The following is a 19,468-nucleotide window of genomic DNA, read 5'->3' on the forward strand; positions in this document are numbered from 1 at the left end:
CTGCTCCTTCCATTGGGGGTCTGATCACCCCTCACGCCATCCGGGCTGGAGCCAGACAGGTGAAGCAAATGTAGGAAGAGCATACGGATGAGGTCTGGGGTCTGGGTGGAAGGAGGGTCAGAGAGGGCAGACCGGGAGTGTGACCAGGTGGGAGATGACCAGACCCGGGGGCAGCAAGGTGGCCGTGCAGAGGCGCAGGCAGCTGTCTCTAGCTGGCTGGAGCCCAGGATGGCTGAGGGAGGACTGCAGGTGAGGGGGTGCAGGGTATCTGGGGCTTTGGAGGACAGGGATGCAGAAGGCCACAGGCCAGCTGGTGGGGGCCCCTGCCTGCACTCCCGTGCTGGGTGTCTTCTTGATGCTTCAGAAGCAGTCAGTGTGCTGACTTCTGTGGGGAGCTGGGGCCACCTGGCAGGCACTTCTGAACATCCTTCACCTGGTGAGCCAGTTGGGTCAGCTGGCTCCAGCTTCCTCACCGCTGCCCAATGCCACCTGGGGGCTTCAGCAGGTCCCACCCACCACCGCCTGCCCTGGTGGATGCAGGACAAAGCTTGAAGACAGACATGCTCAGGATCCACAGAGCAGAAGACACGGTGAGAGCTGAGGCGCCAGGTAACGAGTGGGTGGGGGGGCGGAAGCCCCCAGCACCTTTGCTCAGCACGGAACAGCGAATCTATAGACACCTGCCCTACTCAGCCTGGTGTGGGAACCCCCTCCCCAGTGGGGTACAGGCCTCCAGAAGCAGTTGTTGGGGACAGTGTGGCTGCCTGACTGCCTGCACATGGTGGACTGCAGGCGGGTCCCAGAAAAGAATAAGCAGGGCTGCAAAACGGCCTTTAATTCCAGTCTCAATAGTTCAGTTCCACAAGCAGAGCTCACAAGCAGAGCTCAGAACACAGATATATAAAAATACCCAACGGTAACGGAATAGTTCATGTGGTCCCCTGCCCACAAGAGCGTATTGCTCTCACCCTGACCCGCTTCAAGAAGGCTCAGTGTCAAAGGACCTTCCAAAAGCGGGTGAGTCCTTCCAAGCCAGCCCAGCCAGGACACCCCTGGGGTGTCCTTGGAGGGTGGCTCAGCCGGACCTCGGGCCAGCGGCTGCACCTCTGCTCAGGGTCATGCAAAACCAGCAGAGAGGTCACATGCCGGTGCCCGGTGCCTGCAGTGATGGCTGTACCTGCTTCCTCCTGGACCACCCCACTCCGGCCAGGGCCTACTCCTTCACCCCTCCACTCCCCCAACCCCCGCAACCACCCTTCCCCACTGGCCGGGCTCAGACTTTGTGGTGCAGCCATCACAGTGGGGACCTGGCTGTCTCCTTCCACAAGCAGCTCCGCGTCAGCTTAGAATAAATAATCTGCGGTGTACAGAATTTGTGACCGCACTGAGGACCCAGCCTTCAGGCAACTGTCTCCAAAGTGGGGGCCGCTAGCCTGGGACCCTCGGGCGGCAGGGCACCTGTCCATGATCTGGCTTTAGGACAAAGGGCTGGTTTTCGCAGGTGCCAGGCCATGACTCCACAGCCCAGGCCAAACACAGAGTGACCTTGGCCAGGCCGGATGGGAGCGATGACCACTAGGGATTGTTACACTGGCCCAGAAGTGGGCTGGGTGGAGAAACCCGCAGAGGGACCGAGGAGAAAGTGGCTGGAGAGGTTCAAGGTCTGCATCTCACCTGCCCGAGTGCCAGCAGAGGGGAGAGTGCGGACAGCAGCAGGTCTCTGGTCTGCCTCTCACAAACACTGGGTTTTCTCAAAAACACAGAACAGAGGCACAGCAAACTCAGGAGCCAGTGTGAGAGGAACCGCACAGAGGAGGGAAACAAACGGAGAAACACACTGACGTGCCGGGAGCAGCACACTCATATGTCTTTAAAGCTCCTGTTGAATGTCAGATACAATGTTTTTTAACATAAAAAACAAATGTGCACCTTCTATAAACCTACATGGTACAGTCACAGGTAACGACGTGAAGTTTAAAAAAAAAATAATAATAATGCATTTCTGTTCTTTAAAAAGCCTGTTGGGAAGTATACCTTCCACAAGAGCCAGGAAAATAGAACCCAAAGACAGAAGGAGGCAAACGGCCGGCCCAGCCCCCAGAGCGCAGGCATGCAGCACTGCCACCACCTGCTTCAGCATCGCCGATTCCGTTCTTCTAGGAGCTGGTTATCAAATATTTCTTTTTCCCTGCAAAAACAAAAGAAGATCACTTCATTTTACTCAGTAATTGTGCTTTAATAAACGTCAACAGTCTCCCAAGGCAACAGAAATAAAAGCAGAAAATAAACAAATGGGACCTAATCAAACTTACAGGCTTTTGCATGGTAAAGGAAACCATCAGCTTACAGACTGGGAGAAAATATTTGTACATGATGTGACTGCCAAGGGCTTCATCTCCAAAATAGCCAAACACGTCATACCACTCCATAACCAAAAAACATACAAACAACCCATACCACTTCATAACCAGAAGACAAATGACCCAATTGAAAAATGGAGAGGACTTATACAGACATTTCTCCAAAGAAAACAGATGGCCAAGAGGCAGATGATAAGATGCTCACATCACTCATTATTAGAGAAATGCAAATCAAAACTACAATGAGGTCTCACTTCACACTGGTCAGAATGGCCACTGTTAAAAAGTCCACAAATAACAGATGCTGGAGACAGTGTGGAGAAAAGGGAACCCTCCACTGTTTGTGGGAATATAAATTGGTGCAGCCACTGTGGACAACAGGATGGAGGCTCCCCTCAAAATTATCAGAGTTGCCGTATGATCCAGCAATCCCACTCTTGGACAAATATCCAGATAAACTATACTTCGAAAAGATAAATGCACCCCAATGTTCATAGCAGCACCACTGACAGCAGCTAACGTGTGAAAGCAACTTAAACGTCCATCACCAGATGACTTGATAAAGGTGTGTACACACACACAATGGACTACTCCTCAGCCATGAAAAAGAATAAAACTATGTCGTTTGTAGCAACATGGATGCAACTAGAGATTATTATACTAAGTGAAATATTTCTAGTTTTTTTTTGCCACACAGCATGCTGTGCCAGATCTTAGTTGCCAGCTACAGATGGAACCTGATCCCAGCAGAGAGAGTGTGGTGTCCCAACCACCAGGGAAATTTCCATGCTAAATGAAGTAAATCAGATGGAGAAAGACAAATACTGTGTGATATCACTTTATGTGTGGAATCTAAAATATGACAGAAAAGAACTTCTTTACAAAACACAGTTCATAGACATAGACAACAAACTTATGCTTATCATAAGGGTTGGGGAAAGGATCAATTGGGAGTTAAAGATTAACAGATGCAGAGTGCTATGTATAAAATAAACGTCAAAGATTAACTATAAAGCACAGGGAACTACACTCAATATCTTCTAACAAACTGTCGTGAAAAGAACCTGAAAGAAGAAAAGATATACACACAAACATACATATATAACTGAATTGCTGTTTCCCTGAAAATAACTTAATATTGTAAATCAAATACAGGTCTGTTAAAAACGAACAACCCAAAAAAAGGCCAAAAACGAACAACCCTCATCCCTTAAACAAGAAGTGAGTGTTTAGTGGGGACACAGTTTCAGTTTGGAGACAGTGTCCTGGAGATGGCGCGGATGCTACACGACAATGTGAATGAGCTTAATGCTACTAGGATGTATGCTTAAAGGTAGGGAAGGTGGTGAATATTATGTATATTTCACCACAATGGAAAAAAAATAAACTACAAAGAAAAGAAAATGAAGTATCAAGTCATCTTTAAGTGACTATCTATTTAAAAAATTACATTATCAGGTAGTTGACTGGCCGCTCCTCTCAGGCTAAACAAGAAATGGGACCCTGAGGGGGATGCCCTTGAGGGAAATGGGACACAGCAGCCTAAGGACCCCACAAGGAGACCTGACCTTGTCTCTGTGTCGAGGTTCAATGGCCTGTGCATAAGAACCTTAATGCAATTATGAAGACGGGGGACGTGGGTGCATTGGGATGGACAACTAAAACCCAGCCCAATGGAACCCTGGCTGCCCAGGCTCAGCCGCTTGGACCATGTCCCTGAAGCAGCAGAGAGTGACTGGTGCAGCGCACAGCCCCCCACCGCCCCGGGACGTGTGCAGTTGCTTGGGTTGTAGAGACAGGATGCCCTCTGACTGGCGCCCGAGCATGAGGCAGGCGCTGGCTGGGGAAGGGCCACATGGATCTCAGTCTCCGGGAGCACCTTCTCTCTATGTGGTTATAGGGGTGGCCAGCTGATCACCGAGACCAGGGACAGACTCCACTGTGAGCGCCTGCTCAGCCCTGGCCCAAGACCCTAGTTGAGTCTTCAGCCTGTCAGGGCCACGCGGCCGGCCTGCTCCCAGCCAGCCTGGCAGCCAGCCCAGAGCCGGGATTAGGGGCTGGGAGGCCAGCCCAGGGCAGCTCACCATGGATGTAGAGGAACATCTTGATCATTGCATTCTTCCTGCCAGCCAGGGACGGCAGGCAGCAGCTGCCGCTTAATCTCTGTTTCCTCAAACAGCCGTGGTAGCGAGGTGACAGGGGAGGACAAGGGGGAGGTGGACGTCAGCACTGAGGATGAGTTCAGACGAGGTGGGCCAGCTCTGCCCACTCGGACCAGCGGCCCCAAGGCCCAGCCACCCGCAGGCAGAGACAGAGCCCTCGGGACACAGTGCGTGGCCCACCTACCGGGAGCTCAGCGCCGGTCCTCGGATGTACTTCTCCTCGGCCGTCTTGTAGTCCACCGCGTCTACCGCTGAGATCGCGCAGATGATGGCCTGCAAAAAGGCAGTGCAGGTCAGGCTTGGGCCGTGCATGGCCACTCACACCAGGCTTGGAGAAGACCACAAAGGTAGACAGTCCAGTCACCAGGGCCCTCCCAGAGCTGGGCTCTCCCGGCGCCAGGCTCACACACGTGTACACCCTCTGCAAAAGCTCTGTTCCTAGCGAAGCTCCCAAATGAAATCGACAAGATGAGAGTTCATGGCACTCAAAGCAAAGAAAAGCAGGACCCAGGATGTCCCTGACGCCAAGTGGTTAGGATTCGGTGCTCTCACTGCCAAGGCCCAGGTTCAATCCCTGGTCAGGAACTAAGATACCACAAGCAAAATAAGCAGTGCCCTCCCCCAGCTCCCAAAAAAGGCAGGCCGCCAAACAAAGAGCAACTGTAAAAGTCTGAGTTAACTGAGACAAACAAAAAAACGCAAAGTGGTAAATTGAATACACATTAGATGTCTGGAATCACAGGATCACTGTTAGTCCCTCCAGGTCAAAGAGTATTGCAATTACTTCAAAATTCTTAGAAAGTCCTTCTCGTTCCAACCAGGGTCCCTCACCTGGGCATGGCTGACATGGGGCTGTCCTGGGCTATAGGGAGTGGAGCAGCGTCCTGTTCCGTGCCAGGAGCACCCGACTTGTGACAACCTTAGACGCCCCAGTGCCCCTGGGGGCACAGTCACCCTTTCTACACTCACATTAAAGTATGTCCAAAAAAAAAATAAAGTATGTCCAGAAGAAGGGGCTGGAGGAGCATACGGAGCAAGGCCACTGCTGCAGATGGGAATGGACACATGAGGGTTCACAGCGCTGCTTTATTTTTTAACACACTCTAAATTCTCTGCACTTATAAAGCTCAGTGTTCCTGAGCCTTCTGATACAGTCCCACACGTTCTGTTGCCATATGGCAGTGCCCTCTCTGAACTGAGGCTCAGGTGGCACCAGGTTCAGGGAAGATTCCTGGAGAACGACACCAGGCCCCTCCACCCTCCTGCACGCCCTGGGATACTTTCCCCACATACACACCCCGCATGCAGGGCGTCCGCTGGCCACTCACCTCAGGCAGTAGCACATCCAGGATGAAGCGGATGCCGTCTCCGTGCCCGCGTGCCAGCAGCTGGCACCCTGCCTGCTTGTACACGCCCTGCAGGTACTTGACCACCAGGTCCAACTGCTCCTCGTCCTCCAGGTAGGTTTCCACGCAGGTCATGTACTGGCCAGAGCTCAAGAAGGTCTTCAGCCACCGGGACGGCTTTCTGTTCCTCAGGATGGCCCGCAGGTGGCTCTCAGCGCCCCGTGCCTTCACAATGTACTCTACCAGCTTCTGGTTGGCCCGGTCCCGGGCGGCCCGCGAGCGGTCGGGCAGCACCTTCCTGCAGGCTGGCCGCCTGCCCTGTGGGCTCCCAGCCACAGGCTCCTCGGGGTCCCCCCCGCTCAGCTGGGGGAACCTCGTCCCCTGGACATCCTGCTGGATGGACTTGCGGACGGGTGAGCCTGTGAAGGAAGGGCACAGCCTCCCCTAACTGGGCGCCCTCAGCAGCCCCATGGGCAAGGGCCAGGACACCCGACATGGGCAGGAACCCCCACAGGACCCTTGCTGCCCTTCCCAGCTCTGCCCCCCACCGCCCACCCCACAGAATCAGCATCAGCTCATCTGCACTGCTCCATAAGGACCAGTGCCACTGAAAATGCCCAGGATGAGGTAGAGGAGAGGAGCCACCCAGATGCCCCAGCTCTGCACACTTGGTGAGTGGCTGCGAGTACAGACAACAGATGGGGGCCCCTCAGCAGGGGGATCTGTGGGGCCTAGAGACCCGGGGATGGCTGCACAGTCAGCCTCAGGCTCGAGATGCGCTGCCCATTGCACACCCTGTCCAGAGATCAGACAGAGAAACTGCCACTTCTCGAGGGCCAGGAAGCAAGTCCTGCTTTGGCAGAGTTGGCGGACTTACTTATGTCAGCTGCGTAGTATTCCAGGAAAGAGCCAGCGAAGGAGCCACAGCCTGCAAGGGCAGGAGGGGAGCCCGTTACACAGCACTGACGGTACCAGGTTGTCTGCCAGGTGTATACCTTGACCGCGATCAGGACCAGGCAGAGCACTCCTACCCCGCCCTGGGCAATGAGCCCCTGTGGATGGAAACCAGCGACATGCAAAGGAAACTGTCTTGTTTGGACCCAGGATGGACCTTAGCTAGGCTTCTCGGAGAGGAGAGGCCCACCTGAGGGCCGGGCTGTGCTCACCCTAGGGGCGTGAAGGGAAGCCCGCACCACTACCCCAGCCCCACGCACCGAGCCGGACCCTGTAGTCAGTGATGAGGGAGACACACCAGCCGATGGCCTGGGCGAAGTCCTCCTTTGCCTCATCCTGCAATGAGACCCGGACAGCAGTTGTCAGCAGGAGGCCGCAGGCAGTGCCTTCCTCGTCCTGTGTCCTCAGTCCCTTGGCCAGGAAGGAACCTGAGCGGGGCTCCCGAGGCACGTCTGAGGCCAGGGCTGCTCAGAAAATCGTCACTTGTGGGCCGAGCCCTCAGGGCCAAGAGAGAAACACAGACCTCAGAACAGGAACAGAGACCCCACCCCACTGCAGCCGATGGGCCAGCAGATGGAGGAGACATGGGGTGCATGAGACCAAGCCCACAGAAGAATCCTCTGCGCCTGCGACTCCAAACACACACTCCTCCCAGAATGCTGGTGGGAGAAGAGTGCTGCCCCCAGGGTGGGAGACCCCTGAGCTGGGAGGACCAGTGAGACCAGCCCAAGACCCACAGGTGTCTGATGGGAGCAGGCAGGCAGCTTAGGGTGAGGAGAGTGCTTGGGCTGTGGCCAGGCTTGCTGACAGGCACTTGGGACAACTGGGGTCTGGCCCCAGGACAGGCAGCCACTCCCATAGCCCGTTTCCAGGAAACAGGAGAATGCCAAGGGATGCCCAGACACCAGGTCATTTATGGACCACATGCCATCTTTGCAAACCCAGGCGTCCCCCCAGTATCTAATGCACATGATCTCAACCTCAATTCCTGCTCTCCTCCTGCGCCCCACCATTGTTCCTGAGAGCCCAAGGATGGGTTCCACATAGGTGCCGACATTCCAAACAGCCCCCACACACCCCAGGCCCTAGCTCACTGACCATGGCCAAGACGCTGCTTCCTAAGCAGGGAAGTCTCATCCCATACAGAGCCTGAACCCGCTGACTGGGCCAAGCAGACCCTGGCATCAAGGTGGAGCTGACACAAAGCACTATCTCAAATCAGACACAGTGCTCTGCCTGCACCAGCTCCCGCCGCACAGGCGGGCCAGTCACAGGGCCATGGGGAGGCCTCCCTGAGGAGCACGGTGCACAGAATCACGGCCCCATCTGGGGGCAGCAGCTCATAGCCCTCAGTCTCAGCCTGAGCCCTACCACCTCCCCTCCAGGGGCCACCCTGTCCATCACCAAACAGCCGCCCTGCACGGGGTCAGGGGGAATGGTGGGCAGCCTCGCGGGAGGCTGAGACTTTAGGGAGGTCATCACCCTAAAGTGATGGGAGAGCAGCAGAGCAGCCAGGGCCGAATGCCACTTCCAGGATGGCCACTGTCTGAACGTACACATGGGGACAGGGTTACCAACCACCAAGCCAGCAGCTCAGAGCAGCACAAGGAACCACCCACTCACCAAAAGTGCCTGCTTCTCTTTGCAGTCAAAGTGCTTCAGTCGTCGGAGCAACACGGAGATACTAGGAGCAGAGGGCAGAGGTTAATGGGACTGGTGCCATCTCATGACCCAAAAGCCCCCCTCCTCTGGGAGAGCCCCCGCTCATGGGGGAGGCGGCCCCAGGGAGCCAGGCCTGGGCCCAGGTGTACCTCCAGGGGTCCCTAGGCACCCCCTCCTTGGCAGTGGGGTGTTTCTAAGATCAGCTCTGGGCAGACGGTGCTTCTGTCCCATGATAAAGGTCTGTGGGGGTTACCGAATGGTCACCCGGCGGGGTGCTGCTCACAGGCCTTCAGGGAGCGAACTGTGCTGTGGTTTGTGGGGGCCCATAGCCGTCCGGCAGGGCTGATTCTGGAAGCCAACAAGCAGTCTGGAAAACCCGACTATCTGGCCAGGTGTCTCAATACAGTCTTTGTGGGGGTGCTCCATCGGGGGTCAACCTCAGGGCCCCCCCACCTGGAGCACTGGACAGAGCAGATAACGGTGCTTTACCCTCTTCCTCTAGGATTCATGTTCCCTTCAATGAAGAGCACGCTCGCCTTCTTATCTCTCCGCCTGACGCTCTTGACCTGTAGGCAGACCCAAGAACACAAGGCGTCCAGCACCTAGGACCCAGGAGGCTGTGTTTGCATTTTCAACACTTCCGTGCTGGCACCTTGTTGAGTGTGTGACAAGAAAGGTGGCTGGCCCGGGGTGACCAGGGCAGAGCTGACACCAGGAAATGCTCAGCAAGCGCTACCCGGCTCCCAGCACTGTAATAGCTGAGCAGAAGCGGGTAGGGTGGGTTCTGGTCAGTTTTATAAAAGAGGAACCACAGCTGCTGTGAGCGCCCTTCCTCCCACTGAGTCTCTTCAGGCTCAGGGCGCATTCCTCCTCATTCTGGGGGACAAACAAAGCGAGCGTGGGGAGGTCCACAGCCGGGGGGTGGCTGGCCTGACTACCCCATTTCCTGTACTCACTGGGCATTTACAGTGCTGGCCCTGGTTAACCAAAAGCTCCCCCGGGAACTGGTAAACAGGGAGGTGCACGGAGAACGCTGCCAACCACAGAGGGACACGGCGCCTCCGGCAAGCAAGCACTGGAGGGAGGCGAGTGGCCCCAATGGTCAAGTCCCAACTGCCAAGGAGCTGCAGGGGAGCCAGGTTCACCTGCACGGCCAAGCTTTTTCCACAGACACCACGCAGGTTTAATCTTGTCCTTCTCAAGACCTCTAGTCACGTGCCTGGAGGCCATGCTGACCGCGTGAGCCGAGACTCACCGCAGCAGAGAAAGCTGCTCCACAGGGCAGAGACCTTCCAATTCACTGCCTCTTCCCCAAATTAAAGACCTATAGCTAGAACCCTGAGAATCCTATCCCTGATGGAAGAGGACACAGGATAAATTCAGGCAGAAATAGAAGGGGCAAAGGCAGGTGGGTGGTGCCCCTGGCTCAAAAATTCTCCACCTGACCCACTGTGAGCACCCTTCGGGCACTTGGAGGAGGTACGACCATGTTTAAGGGTGTCCATCCCACTGAGGGTACAGCCAAAACCTCAAACACTTGCAATTACACATGTGGTGGACCCCTACTCTAACTTACAAACTGAAAAACTCAAATATACAATATTTAAAATGAGCAAATAGTGGGCATTTTTTCAGAGCCAGACTTTCTAAAGCTGCCTGGTGAAAACCTGACCTACAAGGTTCATTCTCAGCAGCACCGGAAGGCTGAGACCCCTTGCTTAGGTGAACTCGTCTCTACACTGTTGCTCATGGACCCACCGTTTCACCAGCAAAAACAGTGAAAACCCCGTCCAGGCCCAGTGTCTAGAATGCGGCACCCTGGGCTGCATGCTAGGGAACCAACTGACCAAGCAGGAAGCAGAAAGGTGTTCTTACCACGGCCGGCCAGAAGGGGTATTTTTGGTATTTATGCCAGACTAGCATCCCTACTTCAAATGAACGTGGTTCTAAAATTTAAAGGAAAGAAAAAAACAAAAGAGAGACATGTTAGATCCATATCGAACACCAGACAAAGCTGCTTGAGAAAACAAAACCACAGAGATGCTGCTCAAGCCCAGTGTTAACATGGTTCTTGTGACAGACCCAAGAGTCGGGAGGGGAGGGTGTACTCCTAACCCTGGAACCTAAGTGCTGGCCACCAGCGGCTGGGGTGCACGTGGATTTCCTGGTGGGGACCATGCGTGTACAAGCAGGGGCGCAATGCCACCTCTGCCACTTTTCTGAGTCTCAGATTACTCCAGGGCAAAGCACTTTTTAAACATAGCACATAAACAGAAAGGAGACCATGGCACACAGTGAGGACCCCACACGGGGAGTAAATTTCTGAGAAGCTCATCCGAGAAACTGGAGGGCTTTAAAAAGTGGGGGGGGTGGGGGGTGGGGGGAAAGAACTATTTAAATAATCATAAGGTAACTACAAATGATTTCTAAACAAAATTTAACTATATCCTCAACCAAAAAAAAAAAAAAAACCCAGAACAAGTAAATAACTCAATGTTAAAAAACCAGGTAACAAAAGCAAGCAGGGAACAGAGGCTGCTTGCAGGCCCCAGAGTGAGGCTCATGGCCGAGCTGCAGCATGAGACAATAGGAAGAGCTCTGCGGGACAGGGGGCCGTGATGAAGGGGAGACGCCTGGGGCACAAGTGGAGAGCTGGTCACCCTCGGGAGAAGCACAGGGCCACCCAGGACAACAGTCACAGGTGCAGTCAACCCAAACACCAGCAACCAAAACCCAATGGAAAACAAAAGCAGGAGAAAGGAGCTGACTCTAGGGCCTCTGGGGACTGAATGACCCCCAGGCAGACAGACACGCCCTCTGCAGGAAGGTATAGCGCCCCTTTTTGTGCCCGCAGGAACTGACCCCAGTGATGTTCGGAGAGCCCACACACTGCAGAACCCCAGGCTGGATGCATCCAGACCCCCAACAGCGGGGTAGGGCTTGGTGAGTGACCCCTTCCCCCCACAACTGTCCCTCTCAGTAAAGGATAACCAGCCACCATGAGAACAATCGGAAGAGCCCGTGGGAAATACCCAAGAAAGCGGGTCAACCTTCCAGCCAGGCAGGAAGGGCCCCCAGACCACCCCGTGCAGCTCTGGCCACAGTCTCTGAATGTACAAATATCTCAGGCTAAAAAAATTAAAAAACAAAACAAAACTAGACTACATTAAGATGAATGGTTAATGGGTAAGTGGAAAACTGAAGCCAGTCCTCAACTGTTTAGTTCAAGGCAACTAACCTTCCCATGGCTGGCTTGGATGCTTGGGCCTGTGTCCGACCCCTGCCTGTGAGGACAGGGCAGCTAACCTGTGCACTGCTCAGCGCTGGGGCGGGGGTCCTGTGTACACCTGGGGGGTGCCCACCCTGCTGTGGGGACACTGTTTTGGAGGGCTGAGAGGCAGCACCAGGCCACACCCAACGGTGGCGACAGAGCCTATCTGTTCACTTGGCCGCCCTCCGCCATTCCCTCAGAATGGCGTCCTGGGAGCCTCCCCCAACCCCCACACGTGTTTGTCCTTGAGAGACGGGAGCCAGGGCTCCCTCTCTGTGAGGTCTGGGTTCAAGACAAAAGCCAAACAGCGAAGAGACCTTCCCCAGGACACGGGGACGTCAGGGACCTCACCCCAGGAAGGTGCCAGTCACTCACCATGATATAGCAGGATTCTCGGGGGCTCCTCGTCATCCTCGTCCTCCTCCAGGAGAGAATTCACAGTGCTCGGCTCCATAAACTCTTCAGACAATGGCCGAGCTACCAACAAGGATAGATCAGACCTGACCAGTCACAGTACTGGGGACTTACCCAGGGAACACCACCCCCTGATCCCTGAACATCAGCTCAGAGAGCAAAGCCACCGCAAAGTGGACTTGCCCTCAGCCTCGCTCGGTGAAGGCATGTTCAACAGAGGCGACAGGGCAGAAGTGGCCGCAAGTGCGCGGAGGGCAGATGAATGAACCAGGGGCCTGTCCCTCCCTAGGGTGCACTTGGCCATATGGGGTGGATGCGGCTCTGGGGCTGGCCCCCTTCAAAGTAGTAGTCCCTGCTTCACTGCCACTGCTGGGGAGCGGGCCCCTTGAAAGGGGAAGAAGAAGGGCAGACACCCGGAGAGAGTGTGGGCAGACAGAGCGAGGTACCTAGCCATGCAGAAATGAAGATCTCCAAATTAGCATTTCAAAACTAAGTGGGATGCTAAGGCATCTGAACAGAGAAAACCATAGCGCATGGCTGCAGCCACACAAAAACACATGCATGCGGGAATCCTGAAAAAGTCAGGGGCCTTTAAGTGAGTTAATCACTTCTGAGATTCCTGCCAGTTTAACCGGGAATGCACTAGGGCTTCTGCAATGGGAGGAGAAAGGAGTTAATCCTCCGAGAGCAGACACGGTGGGCGGTACTGCGGCCACCGTATGCCCCTCCAGTCCCTCCGCCGCCAAACAAAAATAAAAACACAAGTGTGGGAGGCAGCTGAAGTGCTTAGAGCGTGGTGAAGAGACACAGAGAGAGGCTCCAGGAAACTTCTACTCAGGATCTGTTCTGGTAACGATCTCATTAAGATCTGGGGCCTGGCTCTGGATCAGCCAAAGGAGAACCCACTGCCAACCTCTCCCAACTCACCCTCTCAGGGCCTTTACCTTCCTCCAGTGGCCGGGTGTCTGCCGCCTCCTCTGCGGGGCCGAGCTGAGCAGGGCTGTGGGGACCCGTGTGAGCCCTCGGCTTCTGGCCACCATCCAGGCCCAGGCGCTCGGCGGGACAGCCATCCTGTGGACTCGGGTCCCTGCCTCCAGGAGGCGAGCACAGGGCTGCCAGGCCGGCGCCTGTCTCACCATCTTCCTGGCTGGCTCCCTCTGAGGATGGAGCCGCTCGCTGACCTGAGCAGGGTCCCTGTGCCGGATTCCTCCCCTGTTTACTGGGGGGCGTCATCCAATCTGCCCGCTGTTTCCTGGATGCCCCCCTGTCCTGAGCGCCACCGCTGGCTGAACACACAGCCGGGGCATCCAGGCCCCCGCTTCTCCTGAGCACCTCCTTGGGGTCCACTCTGCACTCCAGATCCTCCTCACCAGCTGGCAGGCCAGACAGCCTCTGGGACACGTGTTCCCTCCTTGTGGGCCCCGGACTGCCCATCGTGTCTTCGAGGAATGATGGGGAAAGGCTAGGCTTGGGAGGCCAGGGGGCTGGTTCCACGGGCTTCACTCTCGGAGGCCAAGGAGTCGTTCCTTCCCTGGAAGAGCTCCCCTGTCTTTCGTTCAAGACATCCAGAGCCACGCGGAGTGACCGCCGATAGGCCAGCTCCTCCAGGGGTGCAGCGGGAGCCCCGTCCTGCGAGGCTGTGGGACAGAGGAAGAGGAACAAAGCCTGGTGATGAGTTGGTCCCGGGATCCAGTGCCCGGCAACACCCTGCCAGCTCTGGTGTGTCGCCAAAGCTGATCCTCACACCTGAAGAGGGGCTGATGATTCTCACCGGCATCTTCCCCAGAATAAGGACTTGGGCATCAAACCACAGCTGCTGGTTCAGGGCTGCAAGGCTTCCTTTCCCCAGAAAACATGCTGACTGAGCCTGCCCTGCCTGGGCTGGTATACTCCTCCAGATTACAAAACAATACCGCCCACAAAATGTATTCAAATATTTCTCAAATCCTCTCTCAGCCTTACAATTTCAATTCAATCAGGGTCAATAAATAAAGGACACTGCTGGCAGGGTATTCTCGGGTGGGGGCGGCGGGGGTGGGGGTGGGTAAGAACAGCTGCCTAAAAGCCTCTTTGTGGGCCAGCAAATTGTCCACACTTCCCTGCAAGGGCATTTCAAAGCCAATGGACGGCATCGCAGGTGCAGAGATTCCAGCCTGACCTCCCCACCACCACAGTTTATTCATTCATTCCCATGCGCGGCTCTGGCGCCCTTTATTTGAACAAGATGACGGACGCAATATCAGAACTCAGCAGGCATAAATAACACCTCCTTCGGCACAGGACTCTGCCCTGTTTAATATTAAAAGCGCCCACAAACACCAGCCCCCCAACACAATCTGCACGAACAATCAGCGCGGCCGAGAGGTGGTGGTGGATGCGCCTGAGCTGGGCACCCTGCTCTGAGCCAAAGCCATTCCCCGAAAATGCAGAAAAACAGACCCTATTTCCCAGTCGCTGCTAGGAAATCCTGGGCAATCTTTTCACAAGACAGAAAATTCTCTGCACGTGGAATAAGCTCTTAGGTGGGCACCCAGTGGGTCTGGGAGGGGGCAGTGCACCAGGGGTTAAGCTCAGCCAGACTCCAGCCAGGTCTGTCTCACCTATGACACTGACCCTCGAAGAGATGGGAGTCAGGGCTCCACTTCCAGTCTGCCTCGCCCTGCCCTTGCCCTTGCCCCCATAGCCCTGCAGACACTAATGGCCAAAAGTCTGGTGGCAGTGACACACTTTTTTTCTCCCCTGGGCTTGGGTGATAGAATGTAAATATACACCCAACTGCTTCTTAACCCTTGGGCGAAGGCCAGACCAGCAACAGAACCGTTTTACAGTCTTACTACAGATAAGTGGGGGAAAAAAAAAAAACCATACAGAAAGAGGAGAAGCCTCTTGCTCTTTCTTGGGGGAGGCGCACCCCTTCTGAGTGTGCTGCAGGCCATGGACGGAGGTAGCGGGCCCTGATGCTGCTGTCACTGGCCATTGCGGGGGCCGGGGGGGGGGGGCAAGGACAGGACGGGCTCGAGGGGCAGATTCTAGAAGGTTAGAGACAGCAGACAGACACAGCTCCTCTAGTTCAGGGAAATCACGTTTCCTTACAGGAAGGGGAGACGGGGAATGGGGTCATTCTGCATCCAGAAGGCCAAGTCTGTTTTCTCCCAGAATGCCCCGTGCTCTTGCCAGACCTCACTGGGACGGAAAAACACGCTCTCACCTAACGAAGAGGCGATGTCTTCGATGTGCACCTTCCTCAGGACCTTGGCTTCCGCGCTCTTCACCTTAATCCTGCGGGGACAGGGACGCCTGTTATGCGCCACCAGCAATGCCACCGAGACCTTCGCAAACGTGTTTTGCTTTAGACGACAAAAGAATCAGATTCGTTTTCTTCTTTTGCACCCTTCCACTCAAACCAGGAGTCACTGCCAACCAGGAATTCAAGCGCCTGAGGTTAGAGGCAGCGAGGACCCTTGTGAATGTGGCTTTTTTTTTCCCTTTCCCCTTTTAAGACAGAAAAAGGTTGGCTGGATTTAAGAGTAAAAATGAATTCAAATTGTGACTTTTATGAGGTACATCCCACTTTCAACTGCACAAATAACTCCTTTGTTAGATTTCCAGAGTGGATGATAATGTCACTAAAAGCTGTTTACAGCCCAGCAGGTGTGTTTTAGTTTAAAAGGATGCGCTTCCCTTTTAAACTCAAGTATTCAATTACTTTCCCAGCCTCAGGGAAAGTGTGAGCTGCGGACTAAGCAGGCTTAGGATCGGCTCTAAAGAAAGGATGAGGACCCGGCGATGCAGGAGCAGGGGCTGACCCTATTTCACTCTCTAGTTAGAATCGGGAATTCGCCCATCAGAAACGCGCAACCTGGGCCATTTTAATCGTCCCCAGTCATCTGTGTCCTTCCACCATGGGATGTAACGTGCTACCCTGCACCCCCCATGCATCTGTCTTCTGAATGCTAAACAACACTTTCTTATTACAAGCACAGGCTCAAACATCAAATATCCCAGAACACAGGGGGCTGTCACACATTTCTGAAAGAAAGGCACACAAACGTATCTGTAGGAAGGAAACAGGCCTACCTGAACCCCAACGAGAGTCTACCAGCATATAATTTACACCCATCCCATTTTTGTACTGATCTCCCTGGACATCAATACCACATAGAGATTCTTCAATTTCCAAACGTACATAAAATAAAATTGGTTGTTTTCCTCTTCGGGTTACTGTGACCACACTGATAAGCAAAGAGGTGAGAAGACTTAAGAGCAGACTTCACTTTTTTGGGGAGGGAGTGGTATCACAAATCCCATGCAGGGGGACTACAAAAACACAACACTTAACTTTTTGTCTAGGGAGAGTATCTGAACGTTTAGAAAAAATCCCTTTTTCCTCTTATTTTTGGCTGACTTTTCAGTTCCGGCCAGGACCTATGTCAAAAAAAAAAAACACACAACCTTGTTACAAGCCACAAAACACAGCTGACCCTGGCAAGCAGTAGCGACATATAAACATAAATGCAGTGGATGATTCTTAAAGAATATAAGATAGGACTGCAGAGACAGGGAAACTGAGGCACGAGGGACAGCAGCAGACTGAGACCAGAAGCAGGGTCTTGCCTCAAGATCTGGCCCTCTTCCCACCACACTGCTGGAAAGCATCCCCGAGACAGTCCTGTTATTTACTATCAGGGCTGCTTGCCAAAAATTTCCTTGAGTTACAGCCTTACATGCCTTTCTATAGCTGACACTGCTAAAATTCTTTTTTTTTAAAGCGTGAGGAAAAAAAAAAAAGACACTTCCGGAAGTGTAACCTTGTAAGCACTCGACCAAAACCCCATTAGACCAGGAGCAAGGACCAGTGCCAACAGATCTGAGCACCAACTGTTCAAACTCAATTATTTTGCTGAAGCAACTCCTAGGTATCTCCTGATAAAGATTTTACTTGTCACCGTAAAGTCATTTCTAATTCCTGAAATTACAGAGTAATGGCTGTCACCTTTGCGGGCCATAATCGCTTTTTCCATCTGCAGAGGACATACTTGGCATCCGTCATGATTTAGACTCATGTGGCAAGTGGTAATGATTTGGCACAAACAAAGTACTTGAAGGTCTGACGCGATGTGCCCTGCAACAAAATTTGCACGGCGGTTTATAACATCATTTGCTTCCCCCTTCGACGCAGCCACAACCCTTAAGGGCGAAGGTGAGCAGGGCTGATCCTCAAGTAGATGGTTCAATTCCATCATCCTGTACCGAGGGGCTCCGTACCAAAAAGAAATGACTGGCATTGATTCCTGGGGAGGCGCCTGGATTATTTTTACAAATAAAATTCAGCCAAATTCACTCCCAAAGGTTCCGCCTAGATTATTTTTAAAAGGCTCCTAAATAAATCGTCCCCGTGCTGAGGGCCTGCCTCTGACCTCGGCACAAGAGGCGTTTTAAACGGCCAAAGCTTACAACCCTCCCGTGTTTGGGGAGCTAACAATTGACCCCAGCGCAAAAAAATAAAATCGGAGGAAAACGACTGCTCTTAAAGGACGAGGACAGCTGCGGGCCATTCATTACATCAACCAGGAACCTTTATCTGGCTGCTGACAGAAAAGAGGAGCTGGGGGGTGAGGGTGGGGGTTCGTTTGGGCAAAGTTGGGGGGGGGGGTTCACCACAGCAGGAGGTTGTGGGTCCATTAGCAGGGGAGGGGATTCAAGCAAGAGAGGTTGGGATTCAGACAGAAAGGAGGCGATTCAGAGAGAGGAAGCCAGGTTCACGGAGCGAAGTGGGGGTGCAGACAGCAGAGACTGGGTTCAGGGCAGGGAGGAGGGGGCTCAAGAAGCAAAGGAGAGGCTTCAAGGCGCAGAGGAAGGGGTTCAGGCAGAGGAGGAGTTCAGCGAGCAAAGGTTCAGAGAGCAGAGAGGTTCAATGAACAGAAATGGGAGATCCGCGGCAGGGCGGATCACCGCCCCGGGGAGCCTCTTTCGGGGTTCGCCCCTCCCCCCAGGCCCAGCCCCGCCGCCACGGCCGGCCCGAGGGGCGCAGCCTGCCGGGCTCACCAGGCCCTCGGCCTCCCCAGCGCGGCGTCCCCGAGCCCGGTGCTGGGGGCAAGGAAGCCGCGGCGGCCTAACGGCGGTGGCACCCGTACCGCCCAAGGCGCCGCCGCCCGCGCCCGCGCTCCCGCTCACCGCCTCCGCCGCCGCCGCCGCCGCCGCTCCCGCGGGCAGGGGGCGGGGCCAGTCTGGCGTCGGCGCCAAGCCCCACCCCCGCCGCCGACCAGTGAGACGCCTGCGTTCGCGTCGTGGCCCCGCCCCTTCCGCCCCGCAAGGCGCAGAATGACGAGCGGGCGCGCGCGCGCGAGGCTGACTGACGGGCGCGGGCCGCGATGGTTTGCGCTGGGTGGGCGGCGATGGCGGCGGCCTCCATCTTCCCGGCCCAGGCCCCGCCGCCTTCCGCCTGCGCCGGTCGGGTCCGCGCGCCCCTCGAGCCCCCTCCTGCCGAGGCCCTGGAGGAACCATTGAGAGCCTTCCAGAACTTTCAAAGGCCGGAGGTGCCTGACGTGAGGCGCCACGGCGGTTCCGACCAGCGTCCACCAGACGAGGGTTCGTGCATTTTCGCAAATGACCCACTCGTGTGGGCGGTGACCCGGGAAGCAGCTACCACGCTCGGGCCCGCCTTCCCGCCGTGTGGGGTCGATGTGAAGACACTGTGCGGTCAGATGTGCGACTTAGCGACCCCACAAATGGCCCCCGCCCCACCTCAGCTCCAAGTGTGTCTGTCCCGTCAAAGGCAGAAGTTGGGCTTCGGGGTGGCCCGTTCGGGAGCCTGTGCTGCTTGGCCCGCCTCGTTCTGGGAAGTTTTGTGTCAAACGTGGTGGGTCCCTGGGGCTGTGGACACTTGTGCAGCCCACGCAGGGACAGGTGGCCGCTTGGCCCGTCCCGCGGGGATCAGAGTCCAGGTTAACGAGGTCGGGGTGACCAGTGGGGTCCCTTCATGGCCTTCTTACCCGAATTAATGGAAATATCGTGGGAGGGGGCAGGTGTCTCAGTCCTTTAGCGATTTGGATGGGCCGATTCCATCGTTTTAGATAATACCAGATTGCGGACTTCGCTCGTCGTCCATTGGCTAATACTGAGCTACCAATGCCGGGGGCCAGGGTTCCATCCTTGGTCAGGGAACTAGATCCCACATGCCACAGCTGAGAGTTCACAAAACTAAATGTCCCACATGCTGCAAGGAAGATCCCACGTGGGGACAACTAAGACCCGGCCCAGCCAAATAAAGATGTTTTAGAAAAGAAAATACAGATCCCG

At 54.9% G+C, this 19,468-nt stretch overlaps 1 protein-coding gene across 3 annotated transcripts; it reads right to left on the reverse strand.

The window, feature by feature from the left end:
* Positions 1–820: 820 nt before the first annotated feature.
* On the reverse strand, positions 821–18,454 carry PWWP3A (PWWP domain containing 3A, DNA repair factor). 3 transcript variants are annotated; one of them, XM_043465606.1, is made up of 14 exons: positions 18,344–18,454; positions 17,163–17,291; positions 16,509–16,594; positions 15,378–15,448; positions 13,114–13,806; positions 12,131–12,232; positions 10,360–10,430; positions 8,974–9,050; positions 8,446–8,506; positions 7,083–7,158; positions 6,746–6,796; positions 5,851–6,287; positions 4,707–4,795; positions 821–2,188 (listed from the first exon to the last, which is right to left on the reverse strand). In XM_043465606.1, the coding sequence occupies exons 2-14, from the start codon at positions 17,217–17,219 to the stop codon at positions 2,134–2,136; spliced, it is 1,926 nt and encodes a 641-aa protein (XP_043321541.1). In that variant the 5' UTR covers positions 17,220–17,291; positions 18,344–18,454; the 3' UTR covers positions 821–2,133. The 3 variants fall into 3 exon arrangements, with proteins under 3 accessions (XP_043321541.1, XP_043321542.1, XP_043321543.1); XM_043465607.1 differs by having other exon boundaries at positions 18,215–18,352; XM_043465608.1 differs by lacking the exon at positions 18,344–18,454 and adding an exon at positions 18,304–18,323.
* Between the last annotated feature and the right edge of the window lie 1,014 nt (positions 18,455–19,468).

This window comes from Cervus canadensis, chromosome 4 (assembly GCF_019320065.1).
Source record: "Cervus canadensis isolate Bull #8, Minnesota chromosome 4, ASM1932006v1, whole genome shotgun sequence".
Classification (NCBI taxonomy): Eukaryota; Metazoa; Chordata; class Mammalia; order Artiodactyla; family Cervidae; genus Cervus; species Cervus canadensis.